General features: G+C 49.4%; 1 protein-coding gene across 3 annotated transcripts in view; it reads right to left on the reverse strand.

The window, feature by feature from the left end:
- Positions 1–413: 413 nt before the first annotated feature.
- sptbn1 (spectrin, beta, non-erythrocytic 1) overlaps positions 414–25,092 on the reverse strand; it is a 33,036-nt gene continuing 8,357 nt past the window's right edge. The window contains exons 3-38 of one of the 3 annotated variants that reach the window (XM_030350853.1): positions 24,049–24,200; positions 23,197–23,370; positions 21,727–21,818; positions 21,395–21,475; positions 20,884–20,999; positions 20,133–20,245; positions 19,201–19,388; positions 18,727–18,844; positions 18,466–18,624; positions 17,991–18,293; positions 17,365–17,518; positions 14,604–15,474; positions 14,336–14,473; positions 13,923–14,043; positions 13,384–13,599; positions 12,843–13,262; positions 12,068–12,270; positions 11,467–11,557; positions 11,170–11,316; positions 10,689–10,952; positions 9,878–10,102; positions 9,521–9,610; positions 8,940–9,215; positions 8,327–8,457; positions 7,782–7,986; positions 6,895–7,269; positions 6,087–6,331; positions 5,745–5,883; positions 5,428–5,512; positions 5,083–5,279; positions 4,249–4,343; positions 3,580–3,634; positions 3,279–3,493; positions 2,844–3,017; positions 2,615–2,657; positions 414–1,902 (exon numbers count right to left, since the gene is read on the reverse strand). In XM_030350853.1, coding sequence (XP_030206713.1) covers positions 1,687–1,902; positions 2,615–2,657; positions 2,844–3,017; positions 3,279–3,493; positions 3,580–3,634; positions 4,249–4,343; positions 5,083–5,279; positions 5,428–5,512; positions 5,745–5,883; positions 6,087–6,331; positions 6,895–7,269; positions 7,782–7,986; positions 8,327–8,457; positions 8,940–9,215; positions 9,521–9,610; positions 9,878–10,102; positions 10,689–10,952; positions 11,170–11,316; positions 11,467–11,557; positions 12,068–12,270; positions 12,843–13,262; positions 13,384–13,599; positions 13,923–14,043; positions 14,336–14,473; positions 14,604–15,474; positions 17,365–17,518; positions 17,991–18,293; positions 18,466–18,624; positions 18,727–18,844; positions 19,201–19,388; positions 20,133–20,245; positions 20,884–20,999; positions 21,395–21,475; positions 21,727–21,818; positions 23,197–23,370; positions 24,049–24,200 — 6,887 coding nt within the window. In that variant the 3' untranslated portion in view covers positions 414–1,686. Of the gene's footprint in view, positions 1,903–2,340; positions 2,383–2,614; positions 2,658–2,843; positions 3,018–3,278; positions 3,494–3,579; positions 3,635–4,248; positions 4,344–5,082; positions 5,280–5,427; positions 5,513–5,744; positions 5,884–6,086; positions 6,332–6,894; positions 7,270–7,781; positions 7,987–8,326; positions 8,458–8,939; positions 9,216–9,520; positions 9,611–9,877; positions 10,103–10,688; positions 10,953–11,169; positions 11,317–11,466; positions 11,558–12,067; positions 12,271–12,842; positions 13,263–13,383; positions 13,600–13,922; positions 14,044–14,335; positions 14,474–14,603; positions 15,475–17,364; positions 17,519–17,990; positions 18,294–18,465; positions 18,625–18,726; positions 18,845–19,200; positions 19,389–20,132; positions 20,246–20,883; positions 21,000–21,394; positions 21,476–21,726; positions 21,819–23,196; positions 23,371–24,048; positions 24,201–25,092 lie in introns of those variants that run through there. The other 2 variants (XM_030350854.1, XM_030350855.1) reach the window with 2 other exon arrangements.

The raw sequence follows: 25,092 nt of genomic DNA on the forward strand, positions 1-25,092 counted from the left end.
AATTGAGTTCATAAAGAACTACACCTCCCGGAGGCGTATGCTCTCCATGGTGCTGAAACACACAGCTAGCTTGATACAACTGAAAGACAGCGAACTGGAAACGTCTTCAGATAAGAGATAAAAACGACAATATTAAGGATACTGAGTGTGAGTGTTTTATATTACGTCAAATATCCACCCTAGAACTGGAGATTAACGTCCTTTAGCAGGGCTAAAAGTCCCCGCTGGGATGTTTCTTTACCTAATGTTGTGTGTTGTGTTGTATTGATTACTACAGCCATAGAGTCTTGCCTCATGAATAGGTTATATTAATTAATGAAGGAATTTAAATAAATCATGTTTTGTGTGTGAATTGTCCCAAATGGTTTCATATCTTATTTCCCACTACTAACAGACACACACAACACAGTATAAACGTTTCAAAGCTTTTAATGACATCGCACATATTTAAATGAGATAGAGGTGGTGATAGATAGTAGATAGATAGATAGATAGTCAAAGTCTACAGGTGCAATTTAATACATGAGGAAGCTAGCTTTAACTTCTGAATATATTTGGCTCAAAATACCAAGACGTTGCAGTTTTCTTCATTCCTATGGAGTGGTGTTGATTGTGCAGTTAAGATGTCAGTATGGTTCAGTACACTAGAGCAGGACAGCACTATGTAGATATACAGAGCAGAAAACACCCCATCACGCCAGGCTTCAAGCAAGCAGTGGGAGGATGCAGTTATCGGTCTCCCGTCGAACATCCATCCTTCAATGTCTATTATTATACAGCGCTTGCTTTTACAATCTGTACTACAATATGAAACATTACCAACGTAAAAATTAAGTGTGGAGGTAAAAATCAAATGTAGCAAATGAGACTTTCCTTCCTGGTCTAGACAGGGAGAGTTAGAGAAACATCCTTCATTTAGTTTGTGTAGTTTGAGCTACTTAAGCCTAGCTTAGCATGCAGGGAAATCAGCTTAAATCATCCTTCCAGTATCACCCCTTCCCTTCACGCTATTGGCTGTTCATATCAACCAATCAGGGGTGGCTGTTGAGTGCAGACAACCTATCAAATCTCACTATGGGTCCAGTTTCCTTCAGGAGGAGCGGAATGTGTCTTACAACAAATGATAGAATATATAAAAAAAACACAAAACATCTTTATATTGTGACTTCCTGGTGAAGATGAAATATAATAAGGAATATAAAACTGCAGTGAAATCAGAAGGTAGAAAAAAGGTCCCACAACAACTCATCCAACAGGAGTCTGTCCTGAAGACCTGGCTAACCAGACCCCTACAGAGACCCCTAGCCACCCAGACCTGGTCCACAAGAACCCCTACAGAGTCCCCTAACCATCCAGACCTGTTCCATCAGACCCCCCACAGAGACCCCTACCTACACTACAAAGCACCCAGCAGAGAGGAAGAGGGGGTGGAACCAAAGGAAAAGGAAGGTAGAGAACGTAGAGAACATACAGAACGTAGAGAGACAGAGAGTGTAGAGGATAGTGTAGAGGACAGAGCACGTAGAGGACAGAGAGTGTAGAGGATAGAGATAGAATATAGAGAACGTAGAGGACAGAGTACGTAGAAGGCAGAGAACGTAGAGAACGTCGAAGGCAGAGAACGTAGAGGACAAAGAACATGGAGAACGTAGAGGGGCAGAGCGGTAGGACAGCAACAGGAGTCTACTACTTCTTCTTGCTGAACAGACTGAATCTCTTCTCCTTGTCCTTCTCCTTGTCCTTCTCACGCTTCCCCGGACTGGACTCGGTCGTCATGGTGACGGAGGCGGGCAGGGTGTGCGCCCGGACAGAGACGGGGGTGCTCTGGGTACTGCTGGGCGCCTCGGAGTGCGCTGCTGACCCCGCAGTCATTATGGCCTGGATCCATGAGCTCATCTCCTCCTGTAAAGGGTTACATCAACCAGATTAACTAGTGCTCATTATGGATCATCTCCTCCTGTAAAGGGTTACATCAACCAGATTAACTAGTGCTCATTATGGATCATCTCCTCCTGTAAAGGGTTACATCAACCAGATTAACTAGTGCTCATTATGGATCATCTCCTCCTGTAAAGGGTTACATCAACCAGATTAACTAGTGCTCATTATGGATCATCTCCTCCTGTAAAGGGTTACATCAACCAGATTAACTAGTGCTCATTATGGACCATCTCCTCCTGTAAAGGGTTACAATAACCAGATTAACTAGTGCTCATTATGGATAATCTCCTGCGGGTTACATTAACCAGAATAACTAGTAACCATTATGCGTCATCTCCTCCTGTAGGGTACATTAACCAGATTAACTATTGCCCATTATGGATCATCTCCTGCAGGTAACATTAACCAGATTAACTAGTGCTCATTATGGATCATCTCCTCCTGTAGGTTACATCCACATTAACCCAATAGGTAAATATATGGGTCTTAATAGACCTATATCCAGAGTAAATATCACGGTAGAAGGTGAGCTAATATCAAAGTATAAGGTGAGTTAATATCACAGTAGAAGGCGAGTAAATATCACAGTAGAATATGAGTAAATATCACAGTAGAAAGTGAACCAAATATTACGGTAGAATGTGAGTTACTATCACAGTAGAATGAGTCTTACTTCGTCTTTGGCTTGGAAGAGATATTCATTTCCATCAGTGAGTCTGAAACAGGGTTAGAAACAAACATCAGTTAACTTAAAATGAACCAATAAGCTTCTCCTGCGTCCGTATGAACATATCCACATTAACCAATATACTGTATATTTGATATAGTTATCTGAATATATATCTATACTGTAAAAATCCATCCATCCATCCATCCATCTATCTATATATCGTCTGTGTTACCGAAGTTTGAAGACGTGTTTCTTCTTCTTGTATTCGGAGGCGATGTCGCAGACAGCCTCTTGCAGGCTAACTGGCACCTGGTTGTGGTAGGACGCGCCCTGGGCAGCCATCTTGCTGTCTTTATAGAACGCCAGCTCCTGACCGTTGATCACGCAGTACACGTTATGCCAGGACCTGCAGAGATAGGAAAATGCCTGTTAGCCTAGCTGCAAGGTTAACAAACAATCCAGAGACCGTGAGCAGACGTGTTGCTGGTTTAGCCTGAATAATAGGTTAGTAGAGAAGCCAGATAATATTAGCCTGGCTATATTGTATTTTATATTTCGCCATATTATCTGTTCGCTTATTTGCTAGGTGTTGTTAACCTAGCGGCTAGGTGTTGTTAGCTTAGCTGCTAGGTGTTGTTAGCTTAGCTGCTAGGTGTTGCTAGTGTACCTGTTGGAGGCCTTCTTGTTTGGCGCCTCCCATTCATGCTTGCGATGTAGGAATCCTTCCATTTGATTGGTTGAGGCCTCCTGGTTCCTGGAGGGCAAAGTAGATGATTGGCTGCCTTTAGGTCTCCTCCCGGAGGTGGGGGAGGGCGTTGGGCTAGGCTCTTTGGAACTCCTCTCGGCCACTCCGTTCACCAGACTACCAGCATCCACGGCATCCTAGAGAGAGAGAGACACAGAAATATGAGCAGGGTAACAATGGTAACTAGGTTACAACCGAGGTCGTTCTAGATCAGGTTACTCACCCTGGGCGACTCCTGGTCAGAGGGCATTCCGTTCTGGGAGATCTGCTCCCCTTCCCTGGGGGGGAAAAGAGGGGGAGGGACACGTTAAAGCCTGTGTCAGATGTAGGGTGACACGCGTGTTGTACCAACATGTAAGGTCGTGTTCACATTTAGCATTTTTTGCAATAGTGAAAAGTTGAGCCGACCGCTTTAAAAAAAAGAAGAAGAAGCTGGCAGCGTTTTTTGTCCAAAAATCGCCAAGAGCGTTTTTATTACGACATTAGACATGTCGTAGATATTGACATGTTCTGTAATTAAAACTATTAATCGCTCCACCGGCACTGTGATTTGTCCGCCATCGTTTCTTGTTTTGACAGTTGAGTTTCCTTCCTGACGAAGTGTCAATGTTCCGCTTGTGATTGGTCAGTTGTCAAATAGACGCCTGACGTCGGCCATTTTCTTCCTAAAAGTTGAACTTTTTTCAACGCTCCGTATGGCAGAAGAAAACGCTGGGAGAGGCGTTTAAAAAAACAGCCGTGACTTTTTCCAGAAACGCTCTGCTCCATAGGAATATAATGTAAAACAAGCGCTGGCAGATTTAAAAAAACGCTAGATGTGAACACAGCCTAACATGTTAATACATGTGTAGTGTAACAGGTGCAGTGTAACATGTTGCTCCAGGTGACCCACCTCTGTAGTGGTTCTTCCACGACAGGCTCTGGAGTAGGGGGTCTCCTCAGCCTCTCCTCTTCCTCCTGCAGTCTCCTTACTTCCAACAACTCCATCTACATGTACAGAACCAACACATCAGAATCTTCCCCACACCTAGCTCTGTCTCCTGATCCTCCTACCGGTCAGTCTATCTAGTCGTCGTCCTCCTTCTCCTCCTACCGTGGTCAGTCTCTATATATACCTCCTCCTTCTGACCCTCCTATCTTTGTCAGTCTCTGTCTAGTCCTACTCATCCACCTCCACCTCCTATCGTTGTCAGCATATCTATTGCTCCCCCTCCTGATCCTCCTGTCTTAGTCAGTCTTTATCTAGTGCTCCTCCTCCTTCTCCGACCGTAGTCAGTCTCCATCTAGTCCTCCTCCTGATCCTCCTACCGTAGTCAGTCTCCGTCTAGTCCTCCACCTCCTGATCCTATTATCTTAGTCTCCATCTATTGCACCTCCTCCTGATCCTCCTACCGTAGTCTCTCTCTCTCTAGTCCTCCTCATCCTCCTAACTCAGTCAGTCTCTATCTAGTCCTTCTCCTCCCGCTGCTCCTGCTGTAGTCAGTCTCTATTTAGACCGCCTCCTGCTCCTCCTACCGTAGTCAGTCTCCATCTTGACCTCCTTCTTCTGCTCCACTTAACTTAGTCCCATTCTATCTATTGCTCCTCTTCCTACCGTAGTCAGCCTCTATCTAGTGCACTTCCTGCTCCTCCTACCGTAGTCAGCCTCTATCTAGTGCTCCTCCTACTCCTCCTGCTCCTCCTCCCATAGTCAGCTTCTATCTATTGCTCCTCCTGCTCCACCTACCGTGGTCAGCCTCTCGAGGGCGGAGAAGCGCTCCTCCCAGGTGGCGGCCGACTTCTCGAAGGCCTCGTGCCTCTTGATGAGCTTCTCCACATCGTCCACGCTCTCGCCCACCTCCCGGCCCGACAGGTAGGGCTCCTGGCCCAGCAGCCACGCCTCCGCCACACCTGCGTCCCGCGAGAACTGGTGCACCTCCAGAACTGAGAGAGGGGAGGGAGGGAGGGAGGGAGTGAGGGGAGGAGAGGAGGTTGGACAAGATGAGCTTGAGTCAGCCTGTTCATTTCAATCAAACTCTTAAATTCTATTGGTTGATAATGGGAAAACAAATATAAGGTGGGTGGGCCTTACTCAGTCTCAACCATTCCCATCGGTCCTCCCACTTGTCAATCATATCCTTCCTCTTGTCTGTCAACTGCAGCAACTTTTCTTTGATCTGTGAACCAACCAGGAGGTACAACAAATGTCTTAATAAAACATAATTACAGTGTTACAGTATCTATACATCTAGGATTCAGATGTATACAATCAAAAAAACATGCAATAAGTGTTACAGTATCTATAAATCGATATATATCAATCTATATCTATCTATAATGAGTTTATATGTATACAGTTGAATGTCTACATGAGTCAATCGTGGTTGTGCGGGAGGTGGCACCCCCTACCTCCTCGGAGGCGTAGTGCTTGCGGGCTAGCAGGGCCTTGCCCAGCTCAATGCAGGAGGTGAAGCTGTCGTTACGTGCGTCGATCTCCGCCTTGATGCCCTGGTGGTTGTTCATCAGCAGCTCCACCGAGGAGACATCCCTACACACACACACACACACACACAGTTAGCATGTTTTTGGCACCACATTAGCATGGGGTTAGCATGGTGCTAGCATGGCGTTAGCATGGCATTAGTCTACTATCAGTCTCTAGCAGCCTGATGATAGTGTTAGCATGGTTTCGCATAGTGTTAGCATGGTTTGACATAGTGTTAGCATGTTGTTAGCGTAGCGGGGACCTACTTGGGGTTCTCCTGGTTCTCGATCAGCCTGATGACGCCCTCCATCCACAGCAGGAGGTCTCGGACCAGGCTGAAGAAGCGGAACTTGTCCCCCGTGTCCAGGAGGCGGAGCCTGCGGCCGTCGCAGGCCTCCAATAGGCTGCTCCAGGCCTCTAGCACCTCCCCCTCGCGCCGCTGGATGTCGTCAGCCTTGTCTCCGGCGTAGGCGGACTGGAGGCGCACCGCGTCCTCTTGCAGCTGGCGCACCTGCAGGCCATGGGTCAGAGGTCAGAGGTCAGAGGTCAGAGGCCATGTGTCAGAACCCAGGCTGGGACCCTCTTATATATTTATATTCATAGACACATACCCGTGTTCCCAGAACCTTGATAGCGTGCTGGAATGTACCGTTTATATATATATATATGTGTATAAAGATATATGTATATATAATGTGTATAATGTTTTTATAATGTATATACAAATTATATATAATATAAAATGTGAATATAGAGCATATAATGTATATGTGTCAATAATGTATATATAGTGCAGATAATGTAAATAATGTTTATATAACGTATATACATAATGTATATAGTGTGTACAGTGTGTGTACCTGCGTCCCCAGGGCCTGGATGTCGTGCTGGAAGGTGCTGTGTATATATATGTATATAAAGGTATACTGTGTATATAATGTGTATAGTGTATACAGTGTGTGTGTACCTGCGTCCCCAGGGCCTGGATGTCGTGCTGGAAGGTGCTGTGTATATATATGTATATAAAGGTATACTGTGTATATAATGTGTATAGTGTGTACAGTGTGTGTGTACCTGCGTCCCCAGGGCCTGGATGTCGTGCTGGAAGGTGCTGTGCATCCTCTGCAGAGTCTCCACGGTGTTCTGGTCGCGGCCCAGCTCCTCGGGCAGCTTCTTGTGCTTGTCCAGGATGCGGCCCAGGATCTCCTTGGCGTCGTGGTAGAACTTGTGCAGCTCGAAGGAGGCGGCGAGGATCTGCGTGCGCGTGTCGATGAGCTCCAGCAGGTCGGCCCAGGCCTCGTTCAGCCCGTCCTTCCACTCCGCCACCGTGGCCGCGTCGCCGTGCCCGCCGTTGATCAGCTCGTCCGCCTGCCGGTTCACCGCGTCCACGCGCTCCTGGCCGATCGTGCCCGTGTCCCGGGCGAACTCCCGGAAACGCTCCTGCAGCATCTGCAGGGCGGGGTGGGGGAGGTCAGAGGTCAGGATGGAGTCAGCCCGTTGGGGGACTACACAGGGACAGCAGAGGATGCTAGGCTGCTAGGCTGCTTAGAGATGCTAGCATCACTAGCAATATGAGATCTGCATAGAGTGACCAGCCATGCTACATTCTAGGCTACATGCTAATATATATGCACCTACAGTGACATACTAGGCTACATGATAGGCTACTGGCTAGGCTAGCTAGACCTTCGGTTGCATGCTAGGCTATGTGCTAGGCTACAGGCTCGGCCAGCTGGAGCGACTGTGACGTGCTAGTCGATGGGCTAGCTGGACCTACTGTGACAAGCTAAGCTACGGCTAGGCTACATGCTAGGCTAACTGGACCTACGGTGACGGGCAAGGCTTCGGGCTAGGCTAGCTGGACCTACAGTGAAATGCTAGTTTACAGGCTAGGCTAGCTGGTTCCTACGGTGACATGCTAGGCTACATGCTAGGCTACGGGCTGGGCTGGCTGGACTTACGGTGACGTGCTCGTAGTCCTGGCCCAGCTCGTGGGAGCCGGCGACCACCTCTCTCTCGGCGACCCACTGCTCCAGGTCGTCCACCTCGCGGTTCAGCTGGAAGAGGCGGAAGCGCTCGTCCAGCTTCCCCCGCCGCTCCTCGGACAGGTCCTTCAGCCCCGCGTACAGCTTGTCCACCTGGGACTGACGCATGCCCATACGCTCACTACACACACGTAAACACACACACACACACACACACACGCAGATGCGAGCAGAATGGAGCAAAGGAGAAATAATACATTGTGAGTGAGTGAGTGAGTGTGCACATATACGTGTGTGTGTGTACGTGTGTGTGTACGTAGGTACGTACGTGTGTGTGTGTGTACGTGTGTGTGTACGTGTGTGTGTGTGTGTACGTGTGTGTGTGTGTGTGTGTGTGTGTGTGTGTGTGTGTGTGTGTGTGTGTGTGTGTACGTGTGTGTGTGTGTGTGTACGTGTGTGCGTACGTACGTACGTACGTGCGTGCGTGCGCGCGTGCGTGCGTGCGTGTGTGGACCTCTGACCTCTCGGGGTGTCCCTGGGCCACCAGGCCCCTGCTGGTCTGGGACAGCAGGTGGACCGTGTCTGCGTAGTCCTCCACCGCCTGCTCCACGATCTGGTGCTTCTTCACCATGGCAACCGAGCTCTGCTCATCCTGCACACACACACACACAAACGAGTGAATTACAGTTGTTGTGATGGTGGAGGGGGAGAAGGGGTGTAGCTGATGGGAGTTGCGGTGTTATTGGTGTAGCTGAAGTGTAATGGAGTGTGTGTGGAGGTGATGGAGGTAGTGTTGGTGCAGCTGAAGTGTTATGTTATTAAGCTGGAGTGTGTATGGTGATATGGAAGTAGTAGTGGTGTGGCTAAAGGTTGTGGAGTGTGTGGAGGTGATGGAGGCAGTGGTGGTGTAGCTAAAGTGTGATGGAGGTTATGAGCTAGTGGTGGTGTAGCTAAAGGCTGATTGAGTGTGTGTTGAGGCGATGAGGCAGTGGTGGAGGTGGTGGTGTAGCTTAAGGGTGGTGGAGTGTTGGTAGGTGATGAGCTACGGGGGTGTGGCTGAAGTGTGGTGCAGTGTGCGTGTAGGTAGTGGTGGAGGAGGCGGTGCAGCTGAAGGGTGGTGTAGGTGGGGCTCACCTTGGCCTTCTCCTCTGACATCATGTAGAGCTCCTGTTCGCTCATCCAGGCCTCCGCCTCCGCCGCGTCGAAGTAGTACTGCTGGGCCTGGTGGGCGTGGCCGAGCCGGTCGTCACGGCGACCCACCTCCTCCAGCAGGAGGCGCCAGAGCTCCTGCAGCTCCTTCAGCCGCTGGGGGACGCCCCCCTCAGAGGACTCCTCCTGCAGGAGGCTGCGGCTGCGCTCCATGATGTCATCGATGCGCGGCTGGTGACCCTGGAGCTCCTTCTGCAGGGTCTGGACCGGAAAGCACAGCTTAGACACTCCACTATAACGCTCTCTATCAACCCTCCGTCCTCCCTCTTCCACCACTACTCTATCACCACTCCATCACAACTTTATCACCCGCATCACTCCTCTATCAATACTCCATCACCCCTCATCAGTCCTCCAACACCCCACATCACTCCTCTTTCAACCCACATCACTCCTCGATCACTCCTCTCTAAAACAAGCGGCGCCACATTCAGCCCCGAGAGTAACCTCATAAAGACAGACAGACAGACAGGCAGACAGACAGACAGGCAGACAGAGAGACAGACCTGGTTCTTCTTGATGAGCAGTTGGACCGTCTGCAGGTTGTGTCCGTGGTCAGTAGACGTAGCGAGAGGCATCCTCTCCTCCATCCACAGCTACAAATACACACGTTATACACACAGGTTATACACACAAACACCTTACATACACACAACGTCATGGAAGCACACACTTAAGTTAATCCGTATAAAAAAACAAAACATCATTATTGGTCATTTATTAAGTGATACCAATATTTGTATACATTTAAATTAGCCTATGGTCTTCACATCCTCAGGGCTTTTATAACTTCATCTTTTAGCATTCAAACGCAAAGAGTAGCTGAGACCAGTGGAGACTGGGAGGACAGAGGTGTTACGTACGATCTCATCCTCCATGTCCCTGTTGAACTGGTGAACCTCTCGCGACGCCACCAGGAAGTCCTTCCTCTTCCTGAGAGGGTCCAGCAGGTCCTGGAACTTCTTGGCCACCAGCTGCCGTCTCCCGTCCACCTCCACCATGTCGTTGCCCTCCTGGCCCAGCGCAGTCACCTGCGTCTGCAGCTCCAACACCTCCCTCTGGCGAACCTCCACCTGCGACTCCAACATCTACAAACACACACACACACACACACACACACACACACACACACACACACACAGTCAGAGACTCACAATAATTTAGTCCAGATCCTTGAGCGCGTTTGTAGATAATAAAGTCTGGTGTACTAGGTATCAGTACAAGGTATCAGTACCAGGTATTAGTGCTAGGTATTAGGACTAGTTTTTTAATTCTAGGTATCAGTACTAGGCATTAGTACGAGGTATCGGTACTAGTTATCAGTACTGAGCAGTGGGCATTAGTACTGGGTAAATGTACTTGGTAAAAGTACTAGTATCAGTACTAGGTATCAGTACCAGGTATCAGTACTAGGTCTCGATACTTGAGTGTTTGTGAATCTAACCATGAGGGACGAATTTAGTTTAGACCCCAGCTGTCTGAATGAATGAACGACATGAATGAAATCTAAACCATTCTCTGGTACCTGGAGACAGGTACATCTTATCTAAACCAGTCTCTGGTACCTGGAGACAGGTACATCTTATCTAAACCAGTCTCTGGTACCTGGAACTGGACCATGTCCTTCTCAATTGACCCTGACAGGAAGTAAAGCTTGACAGGAAGTGAGCTGACCTGCTGCTTCTTCAGCAGGATGTTGACGGAGGTGAGGTCTTTGCCGTAGTCGTCAGACTGGATCTGTCCCTCCAGGCCGCCCATCCACTTGTCCAGGTCCGTACAGCTCTGGGTGAAGAGCTCCGCCTTGTTGGCGTCAAACAGACACTGGGCCTTGGTCTGGGTGGTGGACTCCAGCTCCGCCCACATGGTCTGCAGGGTGCCCAGCTGCTCCTGGACCACCGCCTCAGTCTCCGGCTTCTCAGACACCAGCAGCTTACCGTCCTGCAGCCAATCAGATGGCAGAGCGCCAGAACATCAGCCAATCAGAAAGGTCGTAGGGCAGAACTTTCCAAATGAGGAGCTTTAAATGGGGAAGTCTCTGTCTTTTCCCCCTTTCTCCCTCTCTCATCTCCCTTCATACCCTCTTTCTCCCTCTCTCTCTCTCTCTCATCCCTCCTCTCCCAATCATCCCTCCATCCCTCCTCTCCATCCTCCATACCTTCTCTATCTTCTCCAGCCACTCCTTGTTGGCCTGCAGCTCGGCCATGAAGGCCTGGTGTTTGAGCCACTTGCTGTGGAGGTTCCTGGCCTCGTCGTAGGTCAGGTCCTGGGCCGTCAGCATCTTCTCGTTCACCCACAGAGACAGCTGCACAAACACATGTTACATGATATTATACACACGCACACATTATTTATTATATAGACGTTATATACATTATAACGTGTGTGTAATAAGTGTGTGTGTGTGCAATGTCTTTGTGTGTGCGTCTGTTTGTGTGTGTGTGTGTATGTTCACCTCCTGCCCGTCCTGGAGGAACTTCTGCAGGTCTCTGTTGTCCTTCAGTCTCATCAGCAGATCCACCGCTGCCTCGCGGTTCTTCTTGTGCCTGGAGACGGGTTAGTTAGGTAGAGTAGACAGGTTAGGTAGAACCAGTTAGGTAAAACCAGTTAGGTATAGTCACCCAGCTAAGTAGAACCAGTTAGGTGGAGTCCCTAAGTTAGGTAGAGTCCCCCAGTTAGCTAGAGTCCCCCAGTTAGCTAGAGTCCCCCAGTTAGCTAGAGTCCACCATTTAGCTAGAGTCCACCAGTTAGCTAGAGTCCACCAGTTAGCTAGAGTCCACCAGTAAGGCAGAGTCCACCAGTTAGTCAACACAGTTAGTTAACACAGTTAAGAGTTCATCTAAATCTTAGCTAGCCCAGCGCTAACCCTAAGCTAGCGTAGCACTCACCTCTCGTCGATGGAGGCCACTTTCTCCTGGATTCTCTAACTCTAAGCTAGCGTAGCGCTGACCCTAAGCTAGCGTAGCGCTCACCTCTCGTCGATGGAGGCCACTCTCTCCTGGATTCTCTAACTCTAAGCTAGCGTAGCGCTGACCCTAAGCTAGCGTAGCGCTCACCTCTCGTCGATGGAGGCCACTCTCTCCTGGATGCGCTCGGCGTTGATGTTGCCGTCGCTGGCGAGGCGGCGTCCGGCCTCGACCACGCCCACGATCTTCTCCTCGTTGGCGTCCATGGTGGTCATGAAGTCCTCCTGCCTCTTGATGGAGGCCTCAGCCGCCTGCAGAGTGCTTGGCATCTCCGTGTGGGCCAGGACGTACTCCTGCTCACACACACACACACACACACACACACACACACACACACACACAGTTAGCACTTTGGTAGTACTGTGTATGTTGGGAGTGCTATAGTAGTATTTTGTATGTTATTAGTACTATGGTAGTATTCTCTATCTCGATAGCACTATAGTTGTGCTGTATATGTTGTAATATTGCTACTATAGTGGTACTTTGTATGTTGGTATTACTATGGTAGTATTGTGTGCGTTGTTAGTACTAGAGTAGTATTACTTTATGTTGGTAGTACTATGTTAGTATTGTGTGTGTTGGTAGTACTAGACCAGTATTGTCTTTATGGGTACCTGGTTGTTGAGGAAGGGCTCAGCCTGCTTGTGGTATTACTATACGTTGGTAGTACTACGGTAGCATTGTGTATGTTGGTGGTACTATGTTAGTATTGTGTATGTTGGTAGTACTAGACCAGTATTGTGTTTAGGGGTACCTGGTTGTTGAGGAAGGCCTCAGCCTGCTTGTGGTATTACTACATGTTGGTAGTACTATGTTAGTATTGTGTATGTTGGTAGTACTAGACCAGTATTGTGTATAGGGTCACCTGGTTGTTGAGGAAGGCCTCGGCCTGCTTGGTGTCTCGGAGGAACAGCTGGTACGAGTGCGACTGGGACAGCAGGTTCTGCCGGTTCTCCCACATCTTGTGCAGCTCGTTCCAGCCGGTGTCCAGCGCCTGCAGCCTCTGGCGGAGGAACATGTACTGTGCGTCCGTCTGCCCCTGCGTCACCATCTCGCCCATGTCCCTCATCTTCTGGTAGTCCTCCTCGTAGTTGCGGATCTCGTTCTTGATGCCCTCGTGCTGCGCCAGCAGCTTCTCCGCCTCGCCCAGCGTGTTGGGCATGTCCTCCGACGCGATGGCCGTCTGCGTGCGCGACAGCCACGACTGGAAGTCGTCCAGCTCGCGCAGGAACTGCTGCAGCTTGCTCGCCTCGCCCAGAGACTCCTCCCTGGTCTTCAGAGTTTCCTGGAGGAGACACAGCGGGGGACGAGACCACAGCGTTGGCCCCATCGTACCGACGTTTCCCTTCCCAGTATCGAAGCCCCCCCCCGGCGGTGGGGGTTAGGGGTCAGGACCCCGACCGTACCTTCATCTCGTCCCAGACGGAGGAGATCTCCACCAGGCGCCCCCTGATGGCGCCCGCCTGCTCCGGGTGCTGCTCCGCCAGAAGCTCCGCCTCCTTCCCCAGGCCGGCCAGCTTGTCCTCGATGGCGGCCAGGTCTCGCTCCATCCCCGTCAGCTTCCTCTGAAGGGCCATCACCCCGGCCAGGTCGTTCCCCAGCTCCTGGGTGGACTCGATCACCTGGGGGGGGGGGGGCGAACTACTGAGTACTGCAACTAGTGGTACCTAGTGGTACTACACACCTAGTGGTACTACTGACCGAGTAATACCACACACCTAGTATTCATACTCAGTACTACTAGTAAATGTATTGGTACTAGTAATAGTGGAAGTGGGATTGAATTTAGTAGTACAAGTACTAGATTGATTAATATTGACATTAATAGTAGTACTAGCATACATACTACTTATCGTAATAGTGTTAGCAGTAGTAGCATTCCAAGTTGTAGTTCTGCCACCAGTACTAATAGTAGATGAAGAAGGACTAGTGGTATATATAGTACCTTGGTCTTCTCCCTGATCCAGGATTTGGTCTCGTTACAGTCCAGGTGGTAGTTCTGGACGCCCAGGGCTGAGTTCAGGGATTCCTTCTTCTGGTCCACAAGGTCCCTGAACTGGCTCCACCTGGTGGTCAGGGAGGGAGGTGTTTGTTACTGGGACTGCTTCTAGAAGGACATATAGCTGGTACTGCAGCCATGTGACTGTAGGCTATAGAGTACCCTGTCCAAATCGGAGTAGGCTAAGCAACAGACTCATATATAACATGTGCTGTCATCCCCTGAGTAGGCTAAGGCAACAGACTCATGTGTTGTCATCCCCTGAGTAGGCCAAGGCAACAGACTCATGTGTTGTCATCCCCAGAGTAGGCCAAGGCAACAGACTCATATACAACATGTATGCCAGCCGCGGTACCGACCGGTTGTTCAGCTGGTCCTGCTGGGCCTTGATGTCCTTCTCGCCGGGATGTCCGTTGTGGATCAGTTGCCTAGCGATCTGGTTGACCACGGCAACGCGCGATGCCTGGCTGTTCATCTCTGGCTCCAGGCTCTCAAACCTGCCACGGAGACCACCCGCCAGTTAGCGATCAACACGTCCAAAAAAATATTAACGATAGGAGAATCACATCCGATCTACACTACGGTCGGTCTGGCCTCCACCCTGCCCCCCTCCTCCCCCAGACGGACCTGTGCTGCACCACCTCCAGGTCCTCCAGCCTCTCGGGGATCTCCATGCTGACCAGCCACTGCTCCTTCTCCTGGATCCAGGCCTCGCAGGCCTCCGCCTCGCTCACCATCTTGTAGAGCGCAAGGGCGTCCTGCAGAGCCTGCTTCCTGAGCCGCGTCAGCTCCACCACCTCCCGGTAGCGCTCCTCCATGCCCGCCAGGCGGCCGCGCACCTCATCCGACCCCGCCTCCTCGGTGGGCAGCGCCGCCGCCGCCTCGTGCAGGGCGTCGACGACAGGCCGGTAGCCGTCCACCTCGGCCGCCGCGTCCTTGTGCTTGCGGACGAGCGCCAGCGTGGAGAACTCGTCGTGGCCCGTCTCGCCGCTGGACACGATGCGCAGCGCGTCCAGCGTCCAGGCGTCCACGTCGTCGGCGTCCGTCTGGAACTGGTGCATGGCCAGCGCCTCGTCCAGGCGCCGGCGGCGCTCGGCCGCCAGCGCCTGCAGCGCCGCCCACTGCGCCCGGAGGTCCTCGGCGCGCTCCCCGATCTTGGCGGCGGCGAAGTGGCCCTCGTCGACCATCCGGTGGCCCTCGGCCAGGCCCTGCTGGAGGTGGGCCCAGCGGCCCGCCATCTCGTCCTCCAGGGCGCGGTGCTGCCGGAGCAGGCGCAGCGCCCCCGTCAGGTCCTTGCCGCGCTCCGACGACGACAGGATCTGCTCCTTCTCCCGGATCCAGCCCTCCTCCTCCGCCATCTCCCAGAAGAACCTCCACAGGCGCCGCGACTCCTCCAGACGGCAGCGCCGCTCCCCGGCCAGCTGGCTGAGCTCCTGGTAGCAGAACTCCATGTGGGCCACGCGGTCCTGGATGACCTGGGGGTCGCAGGGCTTGTAGCCTGGAGCACAGAGAGCCACACCGTCAGGGGTCAGGGGTCAGGGCAGGTTAGGGTCAGGTCAGTTAGGGTGTGGGGAGGGTCAGCTCAGGTTAGTGTCAGGTCAATGCAGGTTCGATTAGGGTCAGGTTAGGGTAAGGTTAGATAAGATAAGATAAGATACCACATGAAACCACATTAAAAACATAAACAACAATAATGAATAATAAATATGATGGGGCGGTCCAGCCCTGCAAGGTTAAGTCAAGTCAGGTTAGGGATAAGTACAGTCAGGTTAGGGTACGGTTAGTGTCAGGTCTGGTGAGTTAGGTTAAAGTGGAAATGAAGCACTGAGAACTGTGTCAATTTTTTGTTTGTTTTTTCATTTTTGGAAACACATGGATTTTCATCAGTACTGAAATTCAAGTAGTTTCACCGTAAAATGACATGTTTATAACGACTTTCGGCTCTAGGGCGCAGCCATGTTTTAAAAACGCAGGCGCTACGTCATCAGAATGGTTGGCTCTTTAAAATAAACATGTCGGATATTGGAAGAAGAACAGGGGGGTCCTTTTGTATTGCCCCTGGCTGTTCAAACGAATTTTATCGGTTAAAGGAGAGCGGTAGAATAGTTCATTTCCATGTAATTCCCGTCAAGAAGCCTGAAGTGCTCCGAAGATGGTTAGCTGCATTGAAACGCCTCAGCCCCCCAATGGGATCAGGGCAGAGAGTATGTAGCGACCACTTTATAGAGGCTGATTACATCGAAGAGGGAGCTTTTTCTGAAGATGGGAGATTTGTTCGCCGTCCCACCAATCGCCTGAAGCCAGATGCTGTGCCAACTATTTTTAATTTTAGTGGATATAGTGCTGGAGACACGGACATACCCGTCAGATCGGACCCGGGCGCTGCTCTTATGCGCAGCGAAAGAGCGCAGAAACGTGCTTGCCAGGCAGAGGAACGAGAGGTACACTTAGCTTCTACTACTAGAGAAACAGATAAATTAGTACAAGTACACTCACTGTTTGAAGATTGTCTTGTTTGCAGACTAGCTCGCTCCATGCTCTTGATAATTTCTAATCCATCGCCAAAATAATCCATTGTTATCGGAAATAATCCATTTGCAAACACCGTCGGTTGCACTATTTTCGCATATTCACGTGCACACCCAAATGGCACGACAATTACTTGTATCATGAAATTAACGAACTGTAAGGCAGCGTGGAGCCCAGCTGCTGCACCCGTGTACTTTACTTTTCTTATCTTATTATATTATAATAATTATTATATATATATATAAAAAATATAATAATGTAATAATATATAATGTGCAATATATATACATATCTTACACTGCATTACTACAGGTTCATTTCATGGCAGCAGACACTCTCCATGTCAGTGGACATAGGGACACAAACCCCACACAAGCACCACCGATTGTTTCCTGTGCGCTCAGATACATCTCTCTCTCCTTCATCTATTTCTCCTCCATAGTCAGGCTCTGTTGGGGGCACTAAAACTCCGACTTCTCTTACTGGCTCAAAAGCATAGGCAATTGGATGCCTGCCCTCATTGGTTGGTCTATCCCATTCGTCCATATCCATTTTGTTGAGGCAGTAAGCTACCTGTGAGGCTATGAGCCGCTATGTAAACAACATAGAATGTTAATACCAACCATTCTCGTGACGTCATCGTATTCTGAAAACAGAGATGGCGGCGCACAGGCTGAAAAAATTGTAATTAATGCAACGTGTTTGTGCTTCATTCTGAATAACGGGACATATTTCCGACTTTATTTGTATTTATGGTATATTTAAATATTTAACTAGTGCTATAGACATGTTTTATTTGATTGCTTCCTTTCCACTTTAAGGGTGGAGCCAGGTCAGGTTAGGGAAGTGGAGCCCTCACCGTCTCCAGTGATGGAGAACTTGTGAGCGGTGGAGTTGACTGCCTTGACGCGGTCGGACTGGATGGAGATGTCTGCCTCCACCAGGCTGTGTTTCTGCAGAAGGTCCTCCACCCCTAGCAGGTGTTTCCCGTAGTCCTGGGACAGCAGCAACATCTGCACAGACACGCAGAATGAGTCATCCATGACGCCTCCGCCCCCAACCCTACGCCTTCCAGTCCTGCGTCTAGCGGGGAGCTAGACGCATCTATTCTCTCTCTCTCTCTCTACCTCTCGCTCTCTCTACATCTCTCTCTACCTCTCTCTCTACCTCTCTTCTATCCCTCCTATTTTCCCTACAACTCCCCCTCTCTATCCGCTCTCTCCCTACTATCCCCCTCTCCCCCTTCAATTCTCTCATCTCACCTCTCTCCGTACATATCCCCCTCTCTCCTCTCCCCCTACTCTCCCCCTCTCTCTCTCATCTCCCCACTCTACGTAAATCTCCCCCTAATCTCCCCCTTTCTCCTCTCCTTCATCTCTCCCTAAAATTCTCTCCTCCCTCCTCTCTCCCTCCATGTCCCCCTCTCTCCTTCATCTCCCCCTCTCTACCTACACTCCCTATATCTTCCCCCCTCTCCCTCCCTACCTTCATCTCGTCCATCCAGTCCATGATGTGCAGCATCTCCTGGAAGACGTGTTGCAGGCCCAGGGTGAGCTCCAGCCGCTGCCGGCGCGCCTTCAGCAGCTCTAGCAGGTACTCCCACAGCCGCAGCACGTTGTCCTTCCTGGCCGTCACGCGCTTGATGTCGTGGTACGACTCCGCCTCCAGCTCCCGCGCCACGGACACCACCGCCTGCACGCGCTCCTCGTACGCGGCGATGTCCGTCTCGATGGCCTCGTGCTTCTTGGTGGCGGCCTCTACCGCCTGCAGGTCCACGCCAAAGTTATCCTGGAGGAGAGAGGGTTAGGGAGAGGAGAGAGGAGTAGTTTGATTATTCAACAGGATTCCTGGTAATTATTAATCAATATGATTGGTGTTATAAAGCTATACAGGCCCAGTGAGTGTGGGTTTGTGCGTGTGCATGTGCGTGTGTGTGTGTGCGTGCGTGTGCGTGTCTTACCTGTGACACTAGTCTCTGGTTCTCACTCAGCCAGGTCTCCCTCATGGCCGCCTTGCGGTCGAAGCGTCTCGCCAGCTGCTCCAGTTTCTCCTGGCGAATGAGCTCCGTCCTCAGAGCCAGCTCGCGCTCGTGCTCCGCCTTCTCCAGACGCTCCCAGGCCTATCACAACGCAGCATTCGGTCACCTTTTGTTACACAGCATCCAAGTGCAGCCGCTGTGGGTTCAGGGGTCATGGGTCAGGGGTCAGGGGTCGGGGCTCACCTTGTTGATGTCAGAGATGAGCTTGCCCTCGCGGGGGGTGTACACCTTCTGGTTGTTGGCCCTCATCCGGCTCTGGATGGTGAACAGAAGGACCTCCAAGTTCCCCTTCTCTGTGAACCTGAGACCACCGCCACCACAATCATCATCATCATCAGCCTCTTATCACCATCATCATCATCCTCTTATCACCATCATCATCATCCTTATCTTTAACCTCTCATCATCATCAACCTCATCATCATAATCATTCTCTCATCTTCATCACCATCCCCTCATCGCCATCATCATCATCTTTATCTCTCATCATCCTTTTCTCATCAACACTGTGTGTGTGTGTGTGTGTGTGTGTGTGTGTGTGTGTGTGTGTGTGTGTGTGTGTGTGTGTGTGTGTGTGTGTGTGTGTGTGTGTGTGTGTGTGTGTGTGTGTGTGTGTGTGTGTTTGTGTGTGTGTGTGTGTGTGTGTCTCTCACTTACTTGGGGGGCTTCTCCACCGTCCGGTAGGAGTTGAAGGCCTGTAGTTGCTGCTGGACACCGGTCAGAGAGTTGGCAAACTTGCGGTTGTTGAGGATTATTATGGTCTGTTCGATCCACTCCAGCAGGTCGGAGGACAGAGACTCATACTTGTCGATCAGCTTCTGGGACTCCAGAGCGTTGTCCAGCACCTGACCACCAGGGGGCGACAGACACAGTTAGTAGAGGTGGCGGATAGCAGCCAGTAGAGCAGGGGTCACCAACACGTGCCATGGTGCCCGCAAGGACCACATGAGGCGCCCGCAAGGACCACATGAGGCGCCCGCAGGCCTGTTCTAAAAATACCACTACTCATTCTTGAACAACTCTTTCCCACCGTTTTTAAGTCATTGTTGATTATTAGTTTGAGAAATCATTAACATGACTTAATTAATTAACATGTCTTCACATAGATGAGTATCATTAATCATTGATAGTAATATATAACTAAAGGCAAACTGAGCAGATTTGTTATTTCAGAAGAGTGTATAGAACTGGGTGCCCTTTGTATGACTCAGTACCCATGAAGTAGCTCTCCGGTTCAGAAAGCTTGGTGACCCCTGCAGTAGAGGCAGAGTAAGCTAGGAGAGTGGAATATGCGTGTACTTCGGGGGAATGGGTACTAGTGTAGTAATATGTGTGCACTAAGGCTGAATGCATACTAGTAAAGTGTAATGTGTGTACTAAGGGTGAATGAGTATGGGGTGGTATTATGTGGCACTTGAATGCATACAGTGTAGTATAATGTGATACTTGAATGCGTACAGTGTAGTACTATGTGATACTTGAATGCATATAGTGTAGTAAAAAGTGATACTTGAATGCATAAAGTGCAGTACTATGTGATACTTGAATGTGTACAGTATAGTGTAGCATTATGTTGTACTTGTGCGTACCTTTCCGATGCGTTTCCCCTCGACCTTCAGGGCCTTCATCTTTGAGAAGTAGTGGTAGTAAGTGACAACGTAGGTGATGACTGACTTCTCGTCTGGGTGGTCAACGCTGATGTCTGCACACAGAAAACATGAAGTTATATATAAGTAGTGCTAGTACTACTACAGTATCATAACACTACTACTAGTGTGTATAGTAGTACTAGTACTACTCCATTATCCATAACACTACTACCAGTGTGTATTAGGGCTTTGACTTTTGCCCAAAAAATCATATTCGAAGTTTGTTTGTTTATTAATATTCGAATATATTCAATTATTTATTAATAATATTTTGACCATTAAATGCCTTCAGTAAGACTTGCTATGGTTACCAGTCTTGCGTGTTCCAACGGTTTATTAGGTTTCTAATAAATCGCTGTCTAATCAATACTTCATTCACTGCCTCTTCCGTGGTCATTACAATATTATGAATAGACTGCGTCGGGTTCTCCGACGTCTCTCCCTCTCGTCCTGCCCATAACAGGTTCGAATATTAAGGGCTGCCTAATATTCGTTCGAATTTTGATTTATTTTTTGATATTCGAATTATATTCGAATAACGAAGTTCGGAGTCAAAGCCCTGGTGTGTATGGTAGTACTACTACAGCCTCCATAACACTACTATCAGTGTGTATTGTAGTACTGGTCCTTGTACAGTATTGTAGTACTACTCCAGTACCCAGTACCTCAGGGCCCCTGGGCCGTCACTCACCCTCTGCGTCCAGCAGCTTGGTGATGCCCAGGTGCTGCTCCGCCAGGTTGAAGGCGTTCTGCAGGTTGTGGTGGGCGTTGGACTTCTTCAGTCTGTCAAAGTCTATCAGGTCCGGTCTGCACACACACACACACACACACACACACACACACACACACACACACACACACACACACACACACACACACACACACACACACACACACACACACACACACACACACACACACACACACACACACACACACACATTACGTTAAGCTATGCATCATTAACCTGGGTCTTCGTATCAGCTGTGTGCCAACTACCGCGTTAGCTATGTGCTAACTAGCATGTCACTTGTCTGCTAACTAGCCTGTAACCCTCGTTACAAGCCTGTTAGCTGTGTGCTGCTAACTATATGTTAACTAGCCTGTAACCCTCGTCACAAGCTTGTTAGCTGTGTGCTAACTATATGTTAACTAGCCTGTGGGAACTCTGGTCCTCCTGCCCCTGATAGCGAGATTGTTACCTGTGTTTATGAATGAGGGCGTTGAAGGCCATTCCGTCACGCCAGCTGGTGGAGAAGTTGTGGATGTTGACGTTTGGATATCTGAAAAAAAATTATAATAATTTGATTAGTTTGTAGTATATTTATTCGAGTGGTAGTATCAGTAGTCGTATTTATAGCAGTATTGTCAGTAGTAGTTTTTATAGTATGTAGTATATTTACAACAGTAGCATTAGAAGTACTATATATAGTATATAGTATGATTACTTCTAGCAGTATAATTAGTAGCAGTATTTGTAGTATGTAGTACGATTACTTCCAGCAGTATTATTGGTAGTAGTGTTTTTAAGTACCCAGCAGTCTTCATCTGGCACCAGAGCAGCAGAGCGTCCTTAGCGGATCTCTTCTCCTTGTTGTCTTCTGTCTCCACGCGGATGTCTTGGATCTGTGAGACAGACAGATAGGTAGAGACAGACAGAGAGAGAGACAGACAGACAGACAGGGAGCGAAAAACAACAAAGTGGTTGGTGGACTATATACTGTAGACAAAGCACTAGTGAGATAAACGGAGAGAGATAGATAAAGATAAATTGATAGAGAGATAGATAAAGATAAACTGATTGAAATAGATAAAGAGAAACTGTTAGATGCAGAGAAATGCTAATGATGAGAGCTATAGATATGTTGGAGTCCATGTACTTTGCAGTAATACAATTGTAGAATCGAATCTAATATAAATTGAGAGACTGGACATGTGGATTTGGAGCCATGATGAGCATTTAACAGCTAGTAAGTGTTTAATCACTAGATGGGTGAGACCAAATCCCAGTTTAGGTTTGACCATGCCGTGTATGTAGTCCCTGGAACGACTACAGGCTACTTAGCATGTAGCTGTCTGTTGTGTTTTATCAGAGCCTAGCATGTAGTTTAGCATACTGTGGATGTAGAGCGTAGAGTAGAGTGTTAAGCAACTAGTTTGCTTTTAGCCACTAGTTAGCGTTGAGCCTCTGGTGTGCCAGGCGGGGGCATATATCTCGACTCAAAGGTCAAACCATAGCAGAGACACTGTGGCTAGTGGGCTGTATTGCCATGACAACTATCTGGCGCTCCACAGCCGATACGACGAGCTGAGTGTACGTAGACGTTCCGGAGAGGAGCAGACCTTGAACTGAAGGGTTGAGCTCTTGTTTAAAACAATTAGATTATCTGATGTGTCGACAGCAAATAATTAACTGTATGTGTAATGGTGAACATTTGTAAAGTTATCTGAAGTGTATAAGTGTATGTGTTAGAGAAGGCGTGTCTACAGTTGGCTCGACAAATGTAATTATTGTAATTCACTTTGGATAGAAGCGTCTGCTAAATGCATTAAATGTAAAATGTAAGAAGATAGTTGTGTTTGCATATAATCTGATATGGATAAGCTTTGAGGCTGTGTCTGTGATGAAGGACCAACTTTAACTCAAGCCATTTTGTGTTACCTAGACAGGTGTGTTACCTGGAGAGGTGTGTGTCTGTTACCTTGAGAGTTGTGTGTTAACCGGACAGGTGTGTGGTGCCTAGACAGGTGTGTGTTACCTGGACAGGTGTGCGTTACCTGGACAGGTGTGCGTTACCTGGACAGGTGCGCGTTACCTGGACAGGTTTGTGTTACCTGGACAGGTTTGTGTTACCTGGACAGGTGCGCGTTACCTGGACAGGTTTGTGTTACCTGGACAGGTTTGTGTTACCTGGACAGGTGTGTGTTACCTGGACAGGTGTGTGTTACCTGGACAGGTGCGTGTTACCTGGACAGTTTTGTTACCTGGACAGGTGTGTGTTACCTGGAAGCGGAGGATGATGGTCCAGATGAGGCCCAGCGTGAGGCGGTGGTTGCCGTCGACGATGTCGTGGGAGCCCATGTTCTCCAGATGGACCCGCTGCTCCTTCAGGAACTGCAGCGCCTTGTCCACGTTCTCCAGGCAGTGGATCCGCATGCGCCCCTTAGTGGGCTTGGGCTGAGGGGGTGGGGGCGACATGTTATTATGTCTGTAGGTTATGCGGCCCTTAGTGGGCTTGGGCTGGGGGGGGCACGAAATGTTATTATTGTCTGTAGTGAATGAGGCCCTTAGTGGGCGGGTGGGGGGGGACATGTTTGTCTGTTTGTATAGTGACCCTTAGTGTGCCCTTAGTGGGCGTGGGCTGGGGGGGGGCACGACATGTTATTACTGTCTGGAGGATATGAGCCCCCTTAGTGGGCTCAGGGGGAGACATTCGATTATTGTCCTTAGTTAATGATGCCCTTAGTGGCCTGGGGCCGGGGGGGGGGGGGGGGGACATGTTATTATTGTATGTAGGTAATTATAACTAGGTAGAAAAGTCTGTCAGTCTGGGGATGTGGTGACTGTCTGTGTCTCCAGTCAGTATTGCCGTTGTAAGCCAGCAGGTGGGCTATAAAGTGACTGCATGGGGCTGACCAGCTATGGGAGGGTAGCATCGTGGTTCGCGGGGGTTGAAGCAGCACTCCTCGTACTACACGAGTCATAGAAGCATGGAGGAGGGGATCTGCTCCAGTAAGGTCAGATCAGGTTTGCTTCTATGGGGTTTTATAGGCCCCTCTTATCTCAGCACACCCTGTTATGATGCTGGTGTTGTCTGTCTGTCTGTCTGTCTGTCTGTGCTTGTTTGTGACTCACCAGCCTCTCCCCGGACAGAACCTCCAGGAGTTTGATGAGGGAGCGTCCATCGCGGAGGTCCAGGTAGAGGTCACTGATTCGGCATGAGACCCTCGACAGGTGAGAGTTCACCCATTTAAGGAAGGTCTTCTTCTGGACCGCCTCCCGCTCATCTACACACACACACACACACACACACACACACACACACACACACACAGTAAGTGTGTTAATTGCACATCTGAGCAGTGTTTTCCAGGGGGTCTGCCTCAACACCATGGTTACAGAAGGGTAATGATCGCGTAGGATATCGTTACCATGATTACAGGAAGGTGTGGATCATGTAGAAATGTGTTACAATGCTTACAGGAGGGTTTAGATCATGTAGGAGATTGTTAAAATGGCTCAGATCAATTGATGATTGATGGCTACTTGCGAAGTCACAAATCGTAATCCTATCTCCACTATGATTAAATCTTTCTTTTCTTGTCATCCAATCAGCAGGTTGTTGAGATGTGTCTGGGGGGGTCAAGACAATCTGTAGGTTCAATGGTCGTCTGCTACTTCCTGTTCTGTTAAAGCAACATCCTGTGCTAGAATGGAACGCTGAGCACGTCCTGTATCTTGGTGAGGTGTGGCCCAAGTGTTCATCCTCCTCTGACACACACACACGCACGCACGCACGCACGCATACGCACAGAGAATCAAGCCGACCCCAGCTTGTTCTAAAATTGAAAGTGCACATCAGAGTCCAATACTCAGAACCTGAGAGGACCACAGTTAGGGAGTGGTCCCGTTTCTCCCCTCTCCGGACTCATTGGGATATCAATGTCTGTCTGTCTGTATCCAACCCGTTCTCTGGGAAAATCATATTATTTCCTGTTCCATCATAATGTTCCCTGTTTCTTCATAACGTTTCCTGTTCCATCACGACGTTCCCTGTTCCATCACAACGTTCCCTGTTCCTTCATAATGTTTCCTGTTCCATCACGACGTTCCATATTCCTTGGTGACGTTCCCTGTTCCATCATAACGTTCCCTGTTCCATCATAAAGTTCCCTGTTC

The sequence above is a fragment of the Gadus morhua genome, chromosome 3 (assembly GCF_902167405.1).
Source record: "Gadus morhua chromosome 3, gadMor3.0, whole genome shotgun sequence".
Taxonomy (NCBI): Eukaryota; Metazoa; Chordata; class Actinopteri; order Gadiformes; family Gadidae; genus Gadus; species Gadus morhua.